Below are 19,299 nucleotides of genomic sequence, written 5' to 3'. Positions count from 1 at the left end.
CCCCAATTCTGTAAATGGCAACAAACCACAAAATAAAAATTGTAAACTTAGGAGTTAAGTCTTGGACCTCTACTTCTTTGATTTAAATCAAAAAGAGAATGTAAAAGCACTGATCAACAACAGGTCAGTGAGGTCAGGAAGTCAGTAAACCGGAAATCAATTGCCATCCTGTACATAAATGGAAAGTAAATAAATGGAAGTTTGGTACATTCATTACAAGATTTAAAAAAAAAAAAATTACCCAAGACATCTGTCGAAAAACTGTCATCGGTCTAGCTGCCAAAGCTTGTTGCTGTAATTTACCACTTGGAAGCAACATGTCTTAACGAGCACAAAGAACCACTATGTCTGCGAATGTCTATGAATGATGCTCAGTGAAATTGCCGTTTCATGCAATACTAATACTCTAAAGTTCAATTTCAAGTAAAAGTTGACTTTGCACCGACTTACTCATAGACTTGTTGAGTGGTTGTGGAAAATTAATCTGCCGATTTATAAGTACAAACAACCATACACACACCCACGTATACGTGCAATAATACAATACCACACTATGCCACACCTAATGGCGGCACAGGGAAGAGTCCTCAAAATACTTTGAACAAGGAGTTTGCGGTTCCACATGACACCCAGTGCCACGAGAGATCCCAGGGGAGCACCCTTACACCTCAGCAACCTTTTAATGTAAACATGTTGAAAATAGCTTTTGACGCACAATAGTTAGCCCATCCTTTGATCCAAAGGTGATCAAAAAATAAACCGTGCTCACAAAGCCATTATCCAATAGTTTTTTCTCATTAATAAATAACTGGTGATATATCAAGCCACTGATACAACGTTCAATATCAAATCCTATGATAGTCCTTTACACATTACAAATCAGTAATGAAGGAAAAAAGTTTTTAAAAAAAATAAAAAATGAAAATAATCAGCACCTCAATCCCAACTTGTCCACCGAACGATGAATCCAGCTGATCCATCACTGGTACGCTGCAATGTTCTTGTCCATCATTCACCTTTAGGCTGTTTTTTTCTTCTTCCTCCCTTTGCCATAGCCTCTTCCAAACCAACCACCTTGCACCGCCGTGGCTTCTGCGGCCCCTCCAGGTTCACCAAAGGACGACTCCTTTGGTGAACCTGCGTGGCGAGCAATGACCGCACGCGTGTGGCTGTCCTCATCGTCAGGCCGCAGAGGTGCAGCAAGGTTGAAGATGGGATCCTCTTCCCTGAAGAGACAAAACAAAATAGTTAATTTCATCAGTGCCTTGCCTGTGTGACTTGTTGGACTTAATGTACACATTGTAGATATAACAGCACACAAAATAAGTTATTTATGATTGTATTATTGCCCAGTTGTCCGCGATCGTTGTCAAGCTAAGCAGATTGGAAGGATGATTGGCATATTATTTTAATGATTGTCTTCTGTGCAGCATTTTTTTGCTGCGGTGGCTGTTAACCCGCAATGTAAACTGAGTTTTAAAGATATTTCAAAAGGACATTTGAATTATGAAAGGCCTTTTGATATTTTGAAATCTGTAAAAATTGTGTTATTCCAGCGTCACACTCATGCTTGCAAAATCATCGCAAGTAACAGCTAATGCCATTCATTCTGTTGCCACCTGCCATTGTTATGCCAGCCAGAAAGCCCGCTTTCAAAGAGCGCCCGTAAGCAAAGATGCAAACTTAGCTTCGAAAGTGCTTTAAAATCAATAGTTATTCCACTCTGAATCAAAAATAGAGCCTGGCTGACCAATCGCTCAAGAAAGGGACCGGAATTAATGTCGACTTACTCAACACCGGCAGGATGGTTGACTGCAGTGTTTCTCAATTATTTTTTGTTACGCCACCCCCACCCTTGGAACAAGAAAATATTCTGCCCCTTCCACACCCCACCCCATCCAAATATCTGCTGCGATTATAAATGGTATCACTTTCTAAACTCTACAACTAGACTCCACAACTCAGCATGACATTATATCCCCACATAACAAGAAAACAAAGGAAAAACATGAACTTGCAACTCTTAACATCGTTTATAAGTCCGTCAAAGAAAAGATTTGAAGTGCATCAATTTGCCTGAATTTAAAAATAAAAATTCAATGGGCATCACTGACATCTACTACAATGAATGTGCAATTGTACTTTATTCTAATGCAAGGGGAAAAAAAAACATGGGGTCAAAAGCACGACCTTCACCATCACCGACGACAGAATACAGAAGCATTTGACTTGTATCAACATACCTGTCATACACAGGAATTTGGAGATGAAGCTCTTCCATAAGAAGTCTCATGACATCATCACACTTGGCATTGATTTTTAGGACAGCCAAGTCATCTTTTGGTGTCCACTAAAACAAAAAGAGCACAAGTGCAGTCTTGCAAATTAATGAATACACTTGCGCAACACGATTTATTGAGCTCAAGACCAATTACAATTTATTACCGGTACATTTCATTCACACTACTGTACTTTACCTGGAGGTTAATGATGTACAATTTGGGCCTTTTGCTCGCTGGTTTGTTCATGCACCACAGACATGCGTATTTCTTCAGCACCTGCGCACAGAAACTGTTTTAACATAGAGAAGGCAATACATTCATTCATTCATTCATTCATCTTCCGTACCGCTTGATCCTCACTAGGGTCGCGGGGGGTGCTGGAGCCTATCCCAGCTGTCTCCGGGCAGTAGGCAGGGGACACCCTGAATCGGTTGCCAGCCAATCGCAGGGCACACAGAGACGAACAACCAACCACGCTCACACTCACACCTAGTGACAATTTAGAGTGTTCAATCAGCCTGCCACGCATGTTTTTTGGAATGTGGGAGGAAACCGGAGCACCCGGAGAAAACCCACGCAGGCCCGGGGAGAACATGCAAACTCCACACAGGGAGGCCGGAGCTGGAATCGAACCCGGTACCTCTGCACTGTGAAGCCGACATGCTAACCACTTGACTACCGGGCCACCCTAAGGCAATACAAAAAAATACAATTCCAAGAGAGGACCACAATGTATCCCAGAATACAACCTGGGATTGTACGTGAAAAATGTTTGTTTACAATGTTTGTTTAGATGATTACAACTTTTACAGCTTTGCTTAAGCCAAAGAAGAAAATTTGACATTTTGGTAACAAACCAATTACATGAAAACTTTGGTTTCAGGGAAGAGAGAGCTTTATTTTTCTATTAAGCCATTAGTAAACAGTTGAAGCATTTTACCACTACCCACAATTGTAGCATTTTACATTGAATGTATGACAAATAATAATGTTGTAACATCAATTCAAAATTGATCTGAATTATGCCCATGTCGAGATTGAGTAATCTTATAAACACTGGAAACATAACACCCCCATAAAATGGACCAAAGTCATGGATAGGAACTACCTTCAAACTGGAACCCAAGCAAAGGATAACGTCAGCCATCTTAGCCGCCTCTAAAGCGCCCTTCCAGTTGAGAGGTTGCTCCAGGGTTCCTCGTTCCCCAAAGTGCACGATTGTGTCCCTGAGTTCACTGCCACAGTGGCAGCACCTGCGGCCCGTGGAATGCCGGTGGAGGGATGTTCGCTCCGTCACATCGAATAAACGCACGTATTCCCTGACTGGAGAACAGCAAGTACACACCTGGAAGATGGAGGCAAAAGCAGCATGTTCAGAAAAGAAAGGCAATAAAGCACACCGGGGGTGAATCTGGGATCTGAGGTTTAGGCGTGCTGGCGGTTTTGCTGCCCGAGCACATCCAATTTGGGGGGGGGGGGGGGGGGGGGGGTGAGGACTGCGGGGCTGTTGGGTACAAAAACGTTAACACGTGTGCATGGCAAATTGCTCTCGTTGCAATTCAATGAGGAGCGCCAGTGACTACTACATTTCCAATCAATACTGTGCCCATAAGTAGTTCACACAACAGTCTGGAGGTCGATAAAAACAGTGGAGCCAAATTAGAATCAATCAATCAATCAATAAAGTCTGGTGGGAATTCTTATTGGCTGGATTGTTTGTGTGTGTGTGTGTGTGTGTGTGTGTGTGTGTGTGTGTGTATCACCTCAATAAACATGTTTCCATGAAGTTCAGACAGGGCGTGCCTGGGAAGACCACTACGTAGATGAAGTCCATCACAGTTTTGAGACACCACATGCTTCACCTTTAAAAACACGCACATTTTTAATCACACGCGAAATATTTACCATTACATGTTGCTACACATGGGCTAAACCTACCAGCATTTCCTTATAAAGCATTTTAATGCACATGTGTGTGAGTGTCGGCTCTGCTTTGCTCAGGTCAGACGAGCTGTTTGGAAAGAGGAAAAAAAGGGGAATGGTCCCATCAGAAACCTTACAGTCTACAATAAAATCCCATTATAGATGACAATAGGCAAGAAACCTGACGGCGCGGCCCTTCTGCAGTTGTGTCCAAACACCGTTGGGCCCTCGGTAGTCAGGGATGGATGCTGCCTACCATAAAAAATATATATAATAATTTAGCCAGACAGAAGACCTTGAAATATAATGTCAAAGAACAATGATGCGAGTTTCTTACAGTACTTATTCCAGCTCCAGTGTAAACCACCAAGTGTTTTGCTTGTTTGACTGCCGCTGCCAGGCGCCATACTTTACTTTTCAGGTCATCAGCAGTATCAAACAACTGTAAGAAATAAAAACGTTGAAATATGTTCATAAATTGCTGTACAAAATAAAGATTACACAACCACCTGTGAAGGTGCGGTATTTGACGATACGAGAAGAAAGTGAGTCATGTCTCTATCCTCTCCAAAATAACTGTTTACACATCAAGCAGCAAGTTACTCCCTTTCAACTATTTTACGTCTATAATCCCTTTTAACCCAGAAACAAATCAGATCAAGGTAGGTACAGGTCCCCGCAAGGTCCAGGTCTGTGGTTGAACATCCGTCCCTTGTGGTTCGACACAACCGCCAATTCTCGAAAGTACGTGTTAATGTAAGGGTCGTGGGAGAGCTGGAGCCTATCACATTCTGAGTCTTCAAATCAAATAAACTAACGTGTATTATGAATGGATGCGTAATCGTGAAAAACACAGAATAGTCTTGCTTTGGGACAAAGCTTGTATGAGCCGGTCTTACTTCCTCTTGCTTCCTCTTGAGTTCAATTCTGCGGATCTTTCTCTTGCACAGCTCCTCCACCGTGTCTTTGTGCAGCACAAGCACAGAAGTGTCCTCCTTCGACCTCTCAGCCTCAGGTTTTTTCAGGATGCGCCTAACCTGAAGTTTAAAAGAAAAGATCAACCACGGTCAGCTAAAACGGAAGTAACGTAGACTCATTTGCATGTCGTTTTTCTGTTTTGGCGTACCAGACTAATTATCTCCTTCTCGTTTTCTCGTTGCAATATCTTGGCCTTTTGTAAAGCTTTTCTCTCCACCCGGGAAGAAACAGCGCGGTCGGTCTGGTTTGCCATTACGGGATTGACCAGCTAAGTGGCTCCGTTTTCAAAACAAGGCTCCTTTAACTACAGCCGGACGGATGTTCGTCTATGTTGACATGAAAGCGAGTGGCGCCCTCCTGTGGCTCGGAGTGCGCCCGCCGCTTTGTAACTTGTAAATCCTGGAAGCTATTGTTTAATCAGTCTTCCATTTTCCGGGGTGTACACATTCTTATACTAACTGCAGCAATCAAGTCATCATTGCGAGATATGGTTAAAATACTCCACCAAAGAACAGACACTTGTGAAAAAAAGGCTTTTGGCTTTTTTTTTTATTACTTACTTCAAAGTCTCAAATTTACATACAGTAAAATGACTGTCTTCAAACAAGTTAGGAAAAACAGATGACGATGTCATGTTTTTGGGGCCTTCTGACATTTACAGACAATATTCGAGTTAATCAGGTAATGTAATTGAAGGCACACCTGAAACATACCGCATCTTTGTGTAAAATCATGGGAAAGTCAAATCAGCCAAGAACTGTGTCTTGCACAAGTCTGGTTCATTCTTTGGCGCAATTTTTAGATGCCTGAAGGTGGTTATCTGTTCAAACCGTTACACGCAAGAATGAACACTATGGCCCGCCATCGTAACCCTCAGGAAGGAGAATCATTCTGTATCTCAGAGATGAACATACTTTGGTCCAAAATGTGTACGTCAACCTAAGAACAAAAGGAAAAGTCCTCGTGAAAACGTTGGCTGAAGCTGGTAAGAGTGAAACGAGTATTGTACCAACATGGGCTGAAAAGCCACTCTGCCAGGAAGAAATGACCCCCCCCCCCCCCAAAAAAAAACAGATAGAAGGAAAATAGAGAAGCTCGCAAGCCTGAGAATACCATCCCAACTGTGAAATATTGCGGTGTCAGCATCATCTTGTGGGGTTATTTTTCTGTAAGTGGGACAGGCACATGGCATAGGCATGATGAGCAAAGAAAATTTTATGGAAATACTGAAGCAACATCTCAAAACATCCTCCGGGAAGTTTAAGTTTGGGCGCGAATGATTTTCCAAATGGCCATCCCAAAGTCCTAACACCATTCCTATTGAAAATGTACAGGGTGGGCAAATCTGAAAAGGCATGTCTGAGAAAGACGGCTAATGAACTTGGCTCAGTTACACCAGTTCTGTCGGGAGCAATGGGCCAAAATTCCTGCCCATGATTGTGAGAAGCTTGTCAGTGTTTGACCCAAGTCATACCATTTTAAAGGCAATGGTACTAAATGCATCCATGATTTGAACCGCTTTATTCTCAGTCGGGTCATGAGCATGCCAGAGCCTATCCCAGCTGAGCCAACTAGTTTACTGTGCAAATTAAGTAACAACCTTGAAATATCTCGCATCGGTACTAAGGGCACCCTGTCTGCTTCACAGTACGCACGGATAGCAATTGTCATGTTGTAAAAACCTTTATTATCACACTAAAAACTTACAAACATAAATAACACAAACTTCACTCTGGAGGCTTTTTTTGGTAGACATGGAAAGTAAACCAGGCCTGAAAATTAAGGCAACAGTTGAGCAGATTTACTGAAGTACAGTAAATTAGTGTGTCGATGTGAAAGTATCTTATCATTTCTACGGAAATGAAGACACAACAGTAGTTCAAAGGGAGCCCAGATTTGGGAAATATAAACTTAAGTCCTTAGTGGGGCCAAATGAGCTTGTGTCATCGGGGTCTGCAGGAGAAGAAGCTCTGAGAGCTCTTTGCAGGCTTTGTTCTCAACCGCCCTCGCTTTGTGTCAAGTGGCTGCTCGCTCATGAATCCTGTCTTGTCGTCAGTCGTCACAACTCCCCTGCGTCTTTCTGACACCTTCTTCTGGATCCTGGTGGGTAAAAGACGTCAATGGTTCAGCTGCTTGACAATAGGTTCCGTCTGTGATACAAAATGTTTTATTTAAATTAAAGAATAAATTGAACACATGCAGTATCTCAAAGTTCATATATTTGTAAATATTTTATTATTATTATGCAGTGGTACCTCAACTTACAAACTTAATAGATTCTATGACCCCATTTGTAACTCAAAATGTTCGTAAATTGAGCTAAATTGTCCCAATGACATGAAAGAAAATGCAATTAATCTGTTCTGCCCCCAAACAGATTTGTGGTTCACATAATGAAAGATGTAGTACACTTTTTTTTGTGCGTAACTTGAAAAGTTTTTTTTCATGGGACAACACTGATGATCCTTGGTCATGTGACTCGTTAGTGTTACAAGGTAAAATATAGTGTTATTGAAATATTTTTTTAAATGTGGTCGAGTGTAGTTGAGTATTCCATCTGGACATTAATTTTGTATGCTGGGCTTGGTGGCCTCATGAAATGAGCTAGTTCCGACTCAAATGTCCACAACGGAAAACTCACAAGATGCCTCTTTTTCTCAGGAGTGACTTCTGTGTTGCGGCAGACAGAGAACTCCTGCCTTTTGGACAGCTTGTGTGCCCCATCTGAACAAACAAAAACACACGTTGTTATTGTCTTGCTGTGATTTCCCTCAGACGCAGCACAGAAATTCGCATACAACTAACATTTGAATCTTTTGCTGCCTGTAATCAAAAGCTGTGCTTACAAATAACATTCATCTGTTTTTCATATTATAATGATGCAGACAAGCCAATGTTTTGCTTTTGATAGAAATGGATCAAATAATGCAAATCCTCATAATTCCAAATGAATGTACAGTTGTACCTTGCCTTGTTTATTTAGTTAATTCACTCTGTCCCCAAAAAGTTGTAAATACATTTTAGAGTAGGTTTGTTAAAGGCTCTTTTTTTCCCCCCACCCCAATTCAATCGAGGAGATGCATTTGAAGCTATCTTTTTCTCAAATGTTGTTTTACAACAGAAAGCAAAAAAATAGCTAAATAAATTAAATAAAGCAAAACATAAGTAAATAAAATTTGGCCAAGTAACGGCTCACAATTTAAAAGCCTTTTACCGGTAAATTGGGGCCCTCATACAATAAGTCAGGGTACCACTTTGGTAGTTCGTAAAGTGACTTTCCCAGCGTGATTCCCACATGGCTTGAAAGCTGTCAGTTACCTGTCGTCTGAGCACTCTCTCCCTGGCCAGCTCTCTGTCCAAACTAATCAGATGCATCCTTTCCGCCACTGACAGGCAGAAGAAGATATCGTACATTTCGTAACGCGCCGCTCGCAGCTGCAGGAGGGAAACAATCACACAGCGGACGGTTGTTTGAGTAAACCTGTGAAATCTCACTCTCTGTTCTGGGTAATTTGCCATTTAAAGGACAACTGTGCACTGGCAGGAAGGCACCTCAACAGATGGGTACAACATGTGGCTGACTTAATACCTGCAGAGAGACTCTCTGCTGCAATAAACGATCCTGTTTGCTACAGATATCCCCTCTGTGAAGAGGTGGCTGGAAAGCCTGCAGGAACTGTTGTGTGTCCTGAAAGAAAAAACACATGCAATCACAAAAGAAAATAAATATTTAAATTAGAGCATTAAGAATGAAGGAATTCAATTAAATGCCTCATTTGCTGCGGGCGCCGTTTAGTCTTGAGCAGAGTACACGCATACAAATAATCGGGCCCAATTTGAGCCTTTTTCGTTACGTCCAATCACAGTCAGCAAGGGCCTGCCTGATTATAAGATTACATCAGTTCGATGCACATTTTGTGTGTGCGTGTGTGTGTGTGTGTGTGTGTTAGGGGCATGGGGGGTGGGGAGCATCAGCACACTTTCAGGCAATCCAAGGACTCCGTGAATGAGATTTGAAATGGAGCAATGGACAATTAGAAACTGACATGAAGCACTGATAGCCAACACAAATAGAGGAGCAACTGGGTGTGGCGTTTTAATTGCACATCTCCCAAGTCATTTGACACAATAAAAATTATAAGGAGAAGGGTTTATTATCATAATGGACAACCACACGCGCATACACATCCTTGTTATCACGTCTTCATCGCTCCGATTCTTTTTCCCCCATGTGGTTCGATATGCGGAGCGCAACGGTGACCGTGCAGCTGGTCATTTCGGCCACGTCACGGTTACCCCCCTCCCATTCTTCCTCCCTCTTATTACATGTTATGTCTTGTGACTTGTTGCAACTGTCATATGCTTTTTTATGTGCTAGGGTCTTTTTTTATCCTGGACTTAAATTATCCTCGGAAGAGGATAGTTCGAGCGTGGTTCCCCCCCCCCCCTCTCCCTACCCAGTGTTTTCCTTTCTGAATTCTGATTGTAATTTCCCCATTGCGGGACAAATAAAGGATATCTTAATAATGTACTTACCACATAACCTAATATTTATCTTAGCTTCTTATATTTTGTCTTCTACTACGGTGAACCCCCGTTATTAATGGTGGCATTCCGGATGCCATGCGACACAATGGTACACAAACACATATGACTGTCGGTGGTCATATTGTGATGCGTGTGCTGTCCTGTGTTGGACGTATCTAGTACACCGCACACCGGAGCAGTAAGTAGACACTCAGCAATGTCGTCATGTCACTCAGTTTATAAAAATCAGATGTCAAAAATCAATATATGCGAAAGACGCTTTCGACAACTACAGCAGAAGTGAAAATGGCATTTCTAGATACCAAAGCGCCGTTGTTCGGCGAGAGCAGATGTGAGAAAGGCAGGCTTCACTCACCCCAATAGTGCGCACCAGCTGCGCCACTCTCTCAGTCCTGAGCAGCCGTCGCGTCAGATAGCCTTTGACAGCAGCTAACAGCAGGGGGCGGCAGTGCTCAAGGTGAGAGCTTGGGGGCTAATGAAGAGGGAACGGGTGATGAGCAGGGTGAATAATGAAAACAGGAAGGGAAGAGAGAGGAGAATGCTAATTCCATCAGTGACAACCAATTAATTTTCCAGACTCTCAAGGTCTTTGGTTGGCATCTGTTTAGTGCATCCATGCACGTGCGCTGCTTTAATCCAGAATCACAAACAACTGATAGGTTGTTGTCACTCACTTGTTGATTGCTCAGCCTTAGAGGCTAATGTTTTTTAAAGACACGAGAAAACTGCTAGAAAACCAGGGTTAGTGGAACGTACCATTTTTGTCACTTGAAAAGGTAGTACAACAAGAGATGAATAGATACACAGATAAACAGCAGAATGTTTCATATTAACGCAAAAGGATAATACCTGAGAGATCTTTGAGAATGTCACTGTGTCCCCAAGACGGGAGCCTGACAGAGACCACAGGAAGGACGAGCCCTGGAGCAGGCAATAGCGCATTGCAAGTGCCTAAGAAGGAAAGTCGTGCAGATGTGAGCAAAGCATGTGTGTATGCACGCATGTATGAACACCAGCATGTATTTGGGGAAGCAGACAAGGTTGGCAAATATTGAATTGGAAAGGAGGGACAATGAGGCAGGAGGAAGGAATTAATTGAGGGTGGAGAGAGAGAGAAGGCATACGAGAGGGACAACGTGGATAACAAGACAGGAGAGATGGCAGAAATAATTCAGCCAGAGAGCAAAAGAGACAGCAGAGGAGGCAGGAGACAAAACAAAGAGAGGGGTGAGAGACAAAAAAAAAAAAAGGGAGACCATTAGCAGTGGCACACGACACGACGATCTGGCACTTAACCACGGACACTCATGAATTAAACAAATGATCCTTTTCTCTATCAATTTCTTCACTCGTCTCCTCCCTCTAAGCAAAGGCTCCGGCCACCTTGAGCTCCCATTTCAACACAAATGACAAGGTGGACAGACGGGAAGCAAAAAGGAGCATTCTCATATCACGGCTGTAGTTCATGATATATCAATTAAAGAACACTGAACTCAAAACATGGACAGATACAAACCGGAGGTAGAGGAAGTGGATGGCAAAGAACAGCCGGCGCCCTTGAAGTGCCCCCCCCCACACACACACACACGCAGACGTCCATACAATTTCAGCTCTTAGGGATGTGATGAAACATTTATGTTGAAAACCCTGAGGTTGTTTTTTTTTTTTCTGTGGGAAATGGAGAGTCTGAAAGTCTCTCGTAACGAGCAGATTTCTGTAGTCTGCCCATGACTCGGCTCTTCGGAAAACACTCAATCAGGTCATGCGACCTCATTTTGAGTGTGTGTCACAGGGCACATATGGAAGCATGCAAATGTTTCAAATGAGAGCTCCGCCCAGGTCACTCTGACATTCCGATTGAAATTCTTTTGAACTAATCTAATCTTGAAAATATGGGACCACACACTGATTCTTCAGTATTCTATCAGTGACTCCGAGTGAAGCAAACCTTGCTCATGTTTCTTATGGTTGTTCAACAGGGATTACTATTAGACCTGCAGAAAGTGATGCAACATCATGCAAGAAGTGGGAGGGGTGAGTTAAGTGTGACTTCTCATCTGGACCGTAAAAAATATGGACTGGATGTAGTTCATACATGGAGAAACAACATTCTTTTATTCCTGCACTGTCTCACGTTTGGCTCATACAACTTGACAGACACACATTCTTAACCAGCATGGATGAAGCGATAGAACTTCTGCGATGTCTTATCACACTGAAAACAATCTTTTACATCATCAATTAAGTCTCACCTGACACAATTCCTCCTGCTGCCTCCTGTGCTCTTCTTGCAGGGCTCTGACCTGAGCAACGTGGACCTGTTTTAGTTCCTCCGCAAAATGGTCACTCCCCGGTGAAGTCACTGGACGCGCAAAAGTGATAAAGGGAAGGAAAAGAAAATCTTGTTAGTACAACATCCATCGCACTTGAGACTATATCAGCTGACTGGGTTGCCATATGATCTTACAATTTTGACTCAGTTATTTGCGATTCAAATCACTGCTTTTCAATGAACAGCAAACACATGCACATTCAATTCTCTAATGTTTGTTATTGCCGATTTATTTTTCATGCTGGCCCAGTGAATGTCAAACCTTTGCTGTTAATAATTGGTGGGATTAGTGTACATGAAAAAAATGGTGCTTTACCAATATCAATGAAGTAGTCTCTTAAAATCATACATAAGACGCTTTGTGTCATAAGGTGCATTATTTTTGTGAAGTATTGTATGTTAAATTGTTTATTCTAGCTGTACCGTATGTCCATTTGCTAGATTTAGCTCTATTCTGCCACGTTCAAACAAGTCGAAAATATCGTGTCGCGCCGTGTGTCTCGTTTGGGGGGGGCCCACCAGAATCAGCGAGCCATTCGTTGCCAGCGATGCTGTGAGAATCCGGAAACCAAATAAACAACATGGAGACGGAGGGGCTAAAATCGTCCGGCTGAAGAATTAGTCTGCCCAAATAACAACAGTGTTATCTCAAGGCATATACAGATAGAATAAACTTCACATTCCATCACTTAAACCGTCATTTTGTGCATGTGGTGCCTTCTCAAATTCTGATTCTTGCAATCATTTATTGTGAGTGAACACAAAAATCTAGCACCCACCGTTTGGGATCATAGTCAAAGATTGCAATCTTAGCAGAGCACATGCAACATGCACACCTGTAGTGCATGCAATTTGTTCAAGTAACCATGCAATTTAGCGCCTGCTATTTGGTCTGTTTTAGTACATATCAGGCTCTTAGAGATGTATTCAGATTTATGCCGCAACATTGTCACACACACGGTGCCTTACTGAGATCGCTCACTAAACTGTATATTTAAAACGTGATACAATATATGAAGCACTGCATTTGACATAGGGCGGCCCGGTGTAGTCCAGTGGTTAGCACGTCGGCTTCACAGTGCAGAGGTACCGGGTTCGATTCCAGCTCCGGCCTCCCTGTGTGGAGTTTGCATGTTCTCCCCGGGCCTGCGTGGGTTTTCTCCGGGTGCTCCGGTTTCCTCCCACATTCCAAAAACATGCGTGGCAGGCTGATTGAACACTCTAAATTGTCCCTAGGTGTGAGTGCGAATGGTTGTTCGTTTCTGTGTGCCCTGCGATTGGCTGGCAACCGATTCAGGGTGTCCCCCGCCTACTGCCCGAAGACAGCTGGGATAGGCTCCAGCACCCCCCGCGACCCTAGTGAGGATCAAGCGGCTCGGAGGATGAATGAAATGAATGAATGCATTTGACATGTGGGTCTTACCGCTGGAAGAACCGTAGCTGTGTTTGACCTCTGACAAGTCCTCACTGCTGGGTGTTGCAGTCATGTCCAGGTTGTCTGTCGCATGCATAAGCAGTCTCCGTTTGACCTTGGATGATGTGCCCTCAATAGCGGCCACACTCACGGGGGTCAGTCCCTTCGCTTGAATCAAGCGGTCTCTTGAGTCCTGGTCAGATCCCGAACACTCGAGGACCCACACCTCAGACGGTGTATCCACATCGAATGATTGGCGGTCGACAGAGAGCCTACTAGTGAAGCTACAACCGTCCTCGGCCAATTCCGGTTTTCTTTCTGTCGGATGTGACTTGCTGCACGCCAGGACAGAAACGTCATGAGGAGCTGTGGGTTCTGATGGAACATTTCTGAAAACATCAGGAATTGGCATCCACTTGGCTACGGAGAGAGCACATTTAGCTGGTGGCTGTTGCGTTCCGCTTCCCTCCAGCTGTGGAGAACTCATGTTGACAGCGTCTTCATTGATTCTGCCCTGAAGCGTAAAGGTGTTGACCACGCTGAACTCTTCTAAATCAACAACCTCTTTTTCTTCATCCTGTAAGATTGACGGAGCATCGTCTTTGTTGCTGTTGTTTTGCTCATCTGTGTATTCCAGCACGCTTCTCCACGATTCAAGGGATTGTCTATCTGGATCCGCATTGTTCCTTTGGTCTGGCTTTCCAACATCGTCCTCATCAGGCCTATCCTCACATTTCCCTTCAATTTCCATGAGGGATGACCCCAGATCAGAGATGAGTTCTTTTAAGACGGACAGGCCGGACTCAAGCTGGTTTATGTGCTGTGAACTCTGGACTATGACGCTCGGTCCATCGCTTTGCAGTCCCGGGTTACGTTCATCAGCCTCGTAGCTTTCTTTATAGCTTGAGCTGATTGAAACGCTCCCTCTGAAGTTATCCTCTTCATTTGGTAAACTACTGGAACCCTTATTGTAAACAGGGCTCGGGCAGAAATGAGGCACAGGGATGGAGTGATGGGTTCCGTGCCCTTCGAGGGAAGTAACTGGGTCGATGGATGCTTGCACACTTGTCATGTGATTGACTTTTTGTGTTTGGGATTGCAACAGGGACTGAGGGTGAGGAAGGCTGATTTGTTCAGGTGCTCTTTCAGGATCACGGTTTGCCTTTTTGCTGATCAACTCATCCAAAAACACTGGATTCTTCTCGCTGTATTTTTTGCAGATGGTATTGATTGTTTTGACAAACCTCTTCTCTTTAGTTTTTCTCCCTTCTGTACTTTTAGAGTGAAACTCATTGTTCTCCTTATCAGAGAGGCTCTTCTCCTCCACTCTTGGTTGTTCTTGTGCTTTCTCCTGCATTCTCGCATTTTTGGCTTGGTTCCTAAGCATGCGTTGCTGCCAGCGGTACTCCTGAGATTTCCTCAGCAAGTCCTGGAGGCTCGGCCGATTAGGAGGCTGCGATTGTGCTTGGGGTACCTGCGTGTCCATCGTTTCTTCGTTTGCTGGGTTGCTCTGAGTAAGCTGATCAGTACATGAACAATCAATGCTTGGTGTTTGAGGTAACTCAGCAATGTCTGAAGTGCTGCACCCGTCCAAAGAGGGGACAGGGACCACCACGTGCTTCATTTTTTGGCCTTCCTTCATGTTGAGTACAGCAGAAGAGGGAGGCTTATGTTGACACTTGGTACTTTCCATTTGACTAGTTTCATTTTCCTCTTCAGGGAAATGGTCGCTTCTGATTGAATCCTCATTCCGCGTTATAAAATCATGACAAAAGGATGACTCTTGTCCACTTCGCTCCAATTCCTCTCCATCTATAGGAGGGTAGCTAATAATATCTTGCATACTGGCAATTCTCTTTGAGGTCTTGTGAAGGAAAACGTCAGTTGTATTATTAGTTCCCTGTGGGCCGTGACCATCATTCCTTCTGTCAAGGCTTTCTGAAAGACCACTGGTGTTTTCCATAATCGCACGAGCCAAACAACCCACGGATACAGAGCAGTCACTAGCACTATTATAGGAGCTTGATTTCGACTCAGAGTCTTGTTGGTTTCGACAACGCTCAACAAGGCACCCTCCCTTGTGATTTGGTTTAAGAATCACACGAGAAGAGGAAAAGGCACTATTTGTTGTTGATGGCAAAGGACCAATGTGTGGACTATTCATTTCTGCCACAGTATTTACACTTTGATGACTCGATTCACTGGAGTTTGAGGAATCCAAAGATTTTGGGGTGACATTCAATTCCTGAAGCAAGTCCTCCAATGTTGGTGAATGCCGCATCTGTAATTGAGAAAAACAACCCAAATATCATAAGCAAAGAGAACGTACCAGCGTTTTGGGATCGCAATTGTGATCTAAGGCAACGCAATTTTAATTAGCGTACTTTCCGGACTATGAGCCGCTACTTTGTTTCCCACGCTTGAAACCCTGCGGCTTTAAATGTGATGAGGTTGAATTAATTAACTGTTGCAGACAAGCTTCATGCCGCCAATGTATTTACCGATAAGTCTCAAAACGTCGGACCGGTGGAATTATAGAAAACGACACCGTGAACTAATGAGATTGTCCGAGTCTGCCCTCATACTAAATTTTCACATCAGTCATTTGCGTACCTTAGTGGAAGGCATGGGTGACGAAATCTGAAAACAAAACTGACCGCATGCGAAGACTGAAGTTCAAGAGTAAAGCTTATAAGGGCACCTATTGCTGAGGTTTGCCAGTGTCGTGACAGCATGGAGCAGTGCCAAAGAAATTTTTCCATTCCCAACATTATTTCAAACCTCTGAAAAAGGACTGCCCCGCTCACACAGCTTCTTCAGTGTCTATGAATTATTTGAGTGAAAGCCTTTGCGGTTGTGATGGTATGATGTAATTTTCTCTCAGGTTTATAATTATTAGTGTATATATTGAATATTGCACTCAAGCTTGATTTGAAGAAAACTTGAATTAAGGTCACAATAACTGTCAGAGAAAAAAAAGTCACCATTCAATCGTTTCCTAAAATCTTTCAGTCCGCGTCTGCTCCACAATATATACCGTACTGGCATACATCGTGATGAGAAGGAGGATATGCCAAATCTCAAGTACCTGAACACTATGTAGAATTGTTTGCACATATGCCAGTCTTTCATTGCCATTCATCCTTCGACTGACAGCATTTCTTTGCGCCACTTCTTTGTGCTGCTGCATTTCCGCTATTTGAGTATCTGTGAGCTGTCAAAAGAAAAGCAGTCATGAGCCACAAATGATAACATTTATCATAAGTAAAGCACTGGTTTGAGTTATAGGAATTAGTTGGTGTTGTAAACAACTCACTTAAGTACCCAAAGATGGACTCCATTATACATGAGCACTACCCATAAACAGTTAGTGATACCCTGTTAGGGTTGAATGTTTAAGGTGCTCAAAATGCTCTTTCACATTGACAGGTGAAATTCATTTAACCTCCTCTAAACCTTTGCATGCATATGTCCAAATGATCAGTGCTTCAGTACTATTTGCACAACTTGCCATTGTGATGTTTTCCAAGGACCACACAATGCACAGGAATATTACCAGAAGTGTGTTTTATTTCCATCTTCACAATATCACTAAGCTAAATCCCATTCTATCCCCGAGTGATGCAGAGACCATAGTTCATGCATTTGTTACGTCTTGCCTTGACTAACGTCTCGTGTTGCTTTCCAGTTTTCCCTCGTCTTGTGTCAAAAGCCTGCAGTTAATACAAAATGCTGCAGAAAGACTCCTGATAGTGAGAAGAAAATGTGTTTACTGTACCCTGATAGTGGCACACTGGCATTGGCTCACAGCCCACATCAGATGCAAGTTTCAGATTTTGTTCATAAAATATTAAGATAAAGATAAGATATCCTTTATTTGTCCCACAATGGGGAAATTTACAGCCTCCAGCAGCAAGAATGTATGTAGAAAGAAGAAGAGAAAAAAAAACAACAACAAACATCTTTCAATTAAATACAATATGAACACAATTTACAAGCCTTAGCACCTTCTTATCTTGACGATGTAGTAGTACCATATTTTCTGTCCCAGAACTTTTGTCGCAACACGAGCTTTTGGTGATTCCAAGAGACAAAAAAAGTCTACAGGTTCAAGAGCAAGGCTGTCAATCTCATTTCACATTGTGGGCCACCCGGCCTTGATAGATGTCAAATGGGCCGGACCATTAAAATTATACCATACTCTGCAAAAAAATTATACCATACTCTGCTATAAATAACCAAAATATTATGGCTTTCCTTTATTTTGGTCTAAAGAAGCACAAGAACATTAGGAAAATGTTGAAACTCCGGGCTTGTTAAAACCTTTGAGCCTTGGGATGAAAGCCTGCTGTATATAAATAAACTTGGCTTGACTTGACCACTTCTATGGCTTTCTGTCACTGTTTCGGTCTTTCTTTATCTGCTGCAAACTGCAATGACACTCTTTGACACTAAATTCAGGTGCCATTGTCTCTCTGCAGAGGGAAGGTACTGATGATCAATTATTTGGTGTCGACTTGGGGTCTAATGATGTCAAAAATGTGAACATCCAGAAGAGGCCTGTTGAGATAATAATCGCAATTGAGGCAGCAAATGTATCGGTCCATTTATGGAGCCAACATTTGACTTACAGGTCCCTATTAGAGAACAGAAAATTGTGCACAAAGTACAGAAACATTGGACAGTTTGACAAATGCAATAAAAAATGCTGGCATACAATATAATACAATACATGCTGATTTATATAGATGGTCAAAATGTGTTATTTTGTAATGCTTATACTGTAGTGCTCATCCTAAAATTTCACCCAAACGCCGACTACGTTAGGGTGAGTAGTGTATCTGTTCCATGAAAAAAAAGTTACAAGTTACAAGTGAGCGCTAAGAATCAAGTCCCAAGGAAAATATCTTGAAAGTTTCTCCCCAAGGCCAAGTGTCATTGTACTGAAAAAGCAACAGCATCAAGTTTACTTCGAATAGAATGAGAGTTGGGAAGGTGGAAAAAAATTATGCTCATACCACGGGGGGCAGGATGGGCGCTCCGTAGAAGCGAATGGCAGAAGACGCAGACTTTTGGTGTTCCTCCTCTTTGTTCCGCATCTGTGCTAGACGATTCTGCACAAATGTGTCGTAGTCCTCCATTTGATTTTCCTGAAGTTGGTTGTAAATCACATTAGGGTCCGTAGCTATCTTGTCTTTCATAACGGTCGCTATGATGCGAGAACACTAGCTCGCTAGCCAGCTAACCAGTCAGCTTGATAGTCAAGTAGCGCGTTACTTTTTCGAATAGTCTAAGAGAGACACGTTGGTCTATCAAAGCTACACTACAACGGTGGTGAAACTCAAGGATAAACCAACATACCGAACTCAATCGGGTTTAACGCGATCTCTGCTCGGATAGTGTTTACGTTTTACCCGCCTCTCTTCCCGGAGAAACTACCGGTCACAGTTTGGAGAGCACCAAGACCAGGGGTGGATCCCGGCCTGCTCACGGATTTATTATGCCAAGCAACTAGAATAGACACAAACATGACATGGACAGTAAACGAATTCATATATGGCTTTAACTCGTTAAGGCCTCGTTATCACGTAACAAATTGATTCAGGTATCAACATTGACAAAGTCATTTAAGTCTCTATTTTCACAAGCTCCAGATCGGAGGGCGCGAAGAAGAGTGCTTCTCATCTCAGCACGTCATTGCCCCCTACAGGCAATGGGTGCATTTTTAGCTAATTTTAAATGGGGAAATGCAGTTCGTGTTTCAAGCCAATAATCAATAAATACATCACTGTGAGCGTGGTGCCGTGTATCATGTTTTTCAA

At 42.9% G+C, this 19,299-nt stretch overlaps 2 protein-coding genes across 4 annotated transcripts; both read right to left on the bottom strand.

The window, feature by feature from the left end:
• Nucleotides 1–237: 237 nt before the first annotated feature.
• sirt7 (sirtuin 7) lies at nucleotides 238–5,514 on the bottom strand. The gene is made up of 10 exons (XM_052083346.1): nucleotides 5,332–5,514; nucleotides 5,105–5,242; nucleotides 4,543–4,647; nucleotides 4,387–4,457; nucleotides 4,221–4,293; nucleotides 4,046–4,144; nucleotides 3,391–3,627; nucleotides 2,478–2,558; nucleotides 2,244–2,350; nucleotides 238–1,226 (listed from the first exon to the last, which is right to left on the bottom strand). The coding sequence occupies exons 1-10, from the start codon at nucleotides 5,434–5,436 to the stop codon at nucleotides 1,019–1,021; spliced, it is 1,224 nt and encodes a 407-aa protein (XP_051939306.1). The 5' UTR covers nucleotides 5,437–5,514; the 3' UTR covers nucleotides 238–1,018.
• A 1,333-nt stretch (nucleotides 5,515–6,847) lies between these two features.
• si:ch73-100l22.3 (uncharacterized) lies at nucleotides 6,848–19,156 on the bottom strand. Of its 3 annotated transcripts, none has more exons than XM_052083225.1 (10): nucleotides 18,496–19,154; nucleotides 16,566–16,691; nucleotides 13,487–15,758; nucleotides 11,984–12,093; nucleotides 10,581–10,682; nucleotides 10,087–10,203; nucleotides 8,773–8,871; nucleotides 8,502–8,618; nucleotides 7,825–7,907; nucleotides 6,848–7,283 (listed from the first exon to the last, which is right to left on the bottom strand). In XM_052083225.1, exons 1-10 carry the CDS (start codon nucleotides 18,676–18,678, stop codon nucleotides 7,127–7,129), a joined length of 3,366 nt encoding a protein of 1,121 aa, XP_051939185.1. In that variant the 5' UTR covers nucleotides 18,679–19,154; the 3' UTR covers nucleotides 6,848–7,126. The 3 variants fall into 3 exon arrangements, with proteins under 3 accessions (XP_051939185.1, XP_051939186.1, XP_051939187.1); XM_052083226.1 differs by having other exon boundaries at nucleotides 7,181–7,333; nucleotides 18,496–19,156; XM_052083227.1 differs by lacking the exons at nucleotides 6,848–7,283; nucleotides 7,825–7,907 and having other exon boundaries at nucleotides 8,499–8,618; nucleotides 8,736–8,871; nucleotides 18,496–19,156.
• Nucleotides 19,157–19,299: the final 143 nt, after the last annotated feature.

Source organism: Hippocampus zosterae, chromosome 13 (genome assembly GCF_025434085.1).
Source record: "Hippocampus zosterae strain Florida chromosome 13, ASM2543408v3, whole genome shotgun sequence".
Taxonomy (NCBI): Eukaryota; Metazoa; Chordata; class Actinopteri; order Syngnathiformes; family Syngnathidae; genus Hippocampus; species Hippocampus zosterae.
Note: the sequence above shows the minus strand (reverse complement) of the source record. Positions and strands in the feature narration are given on the sequence as shown.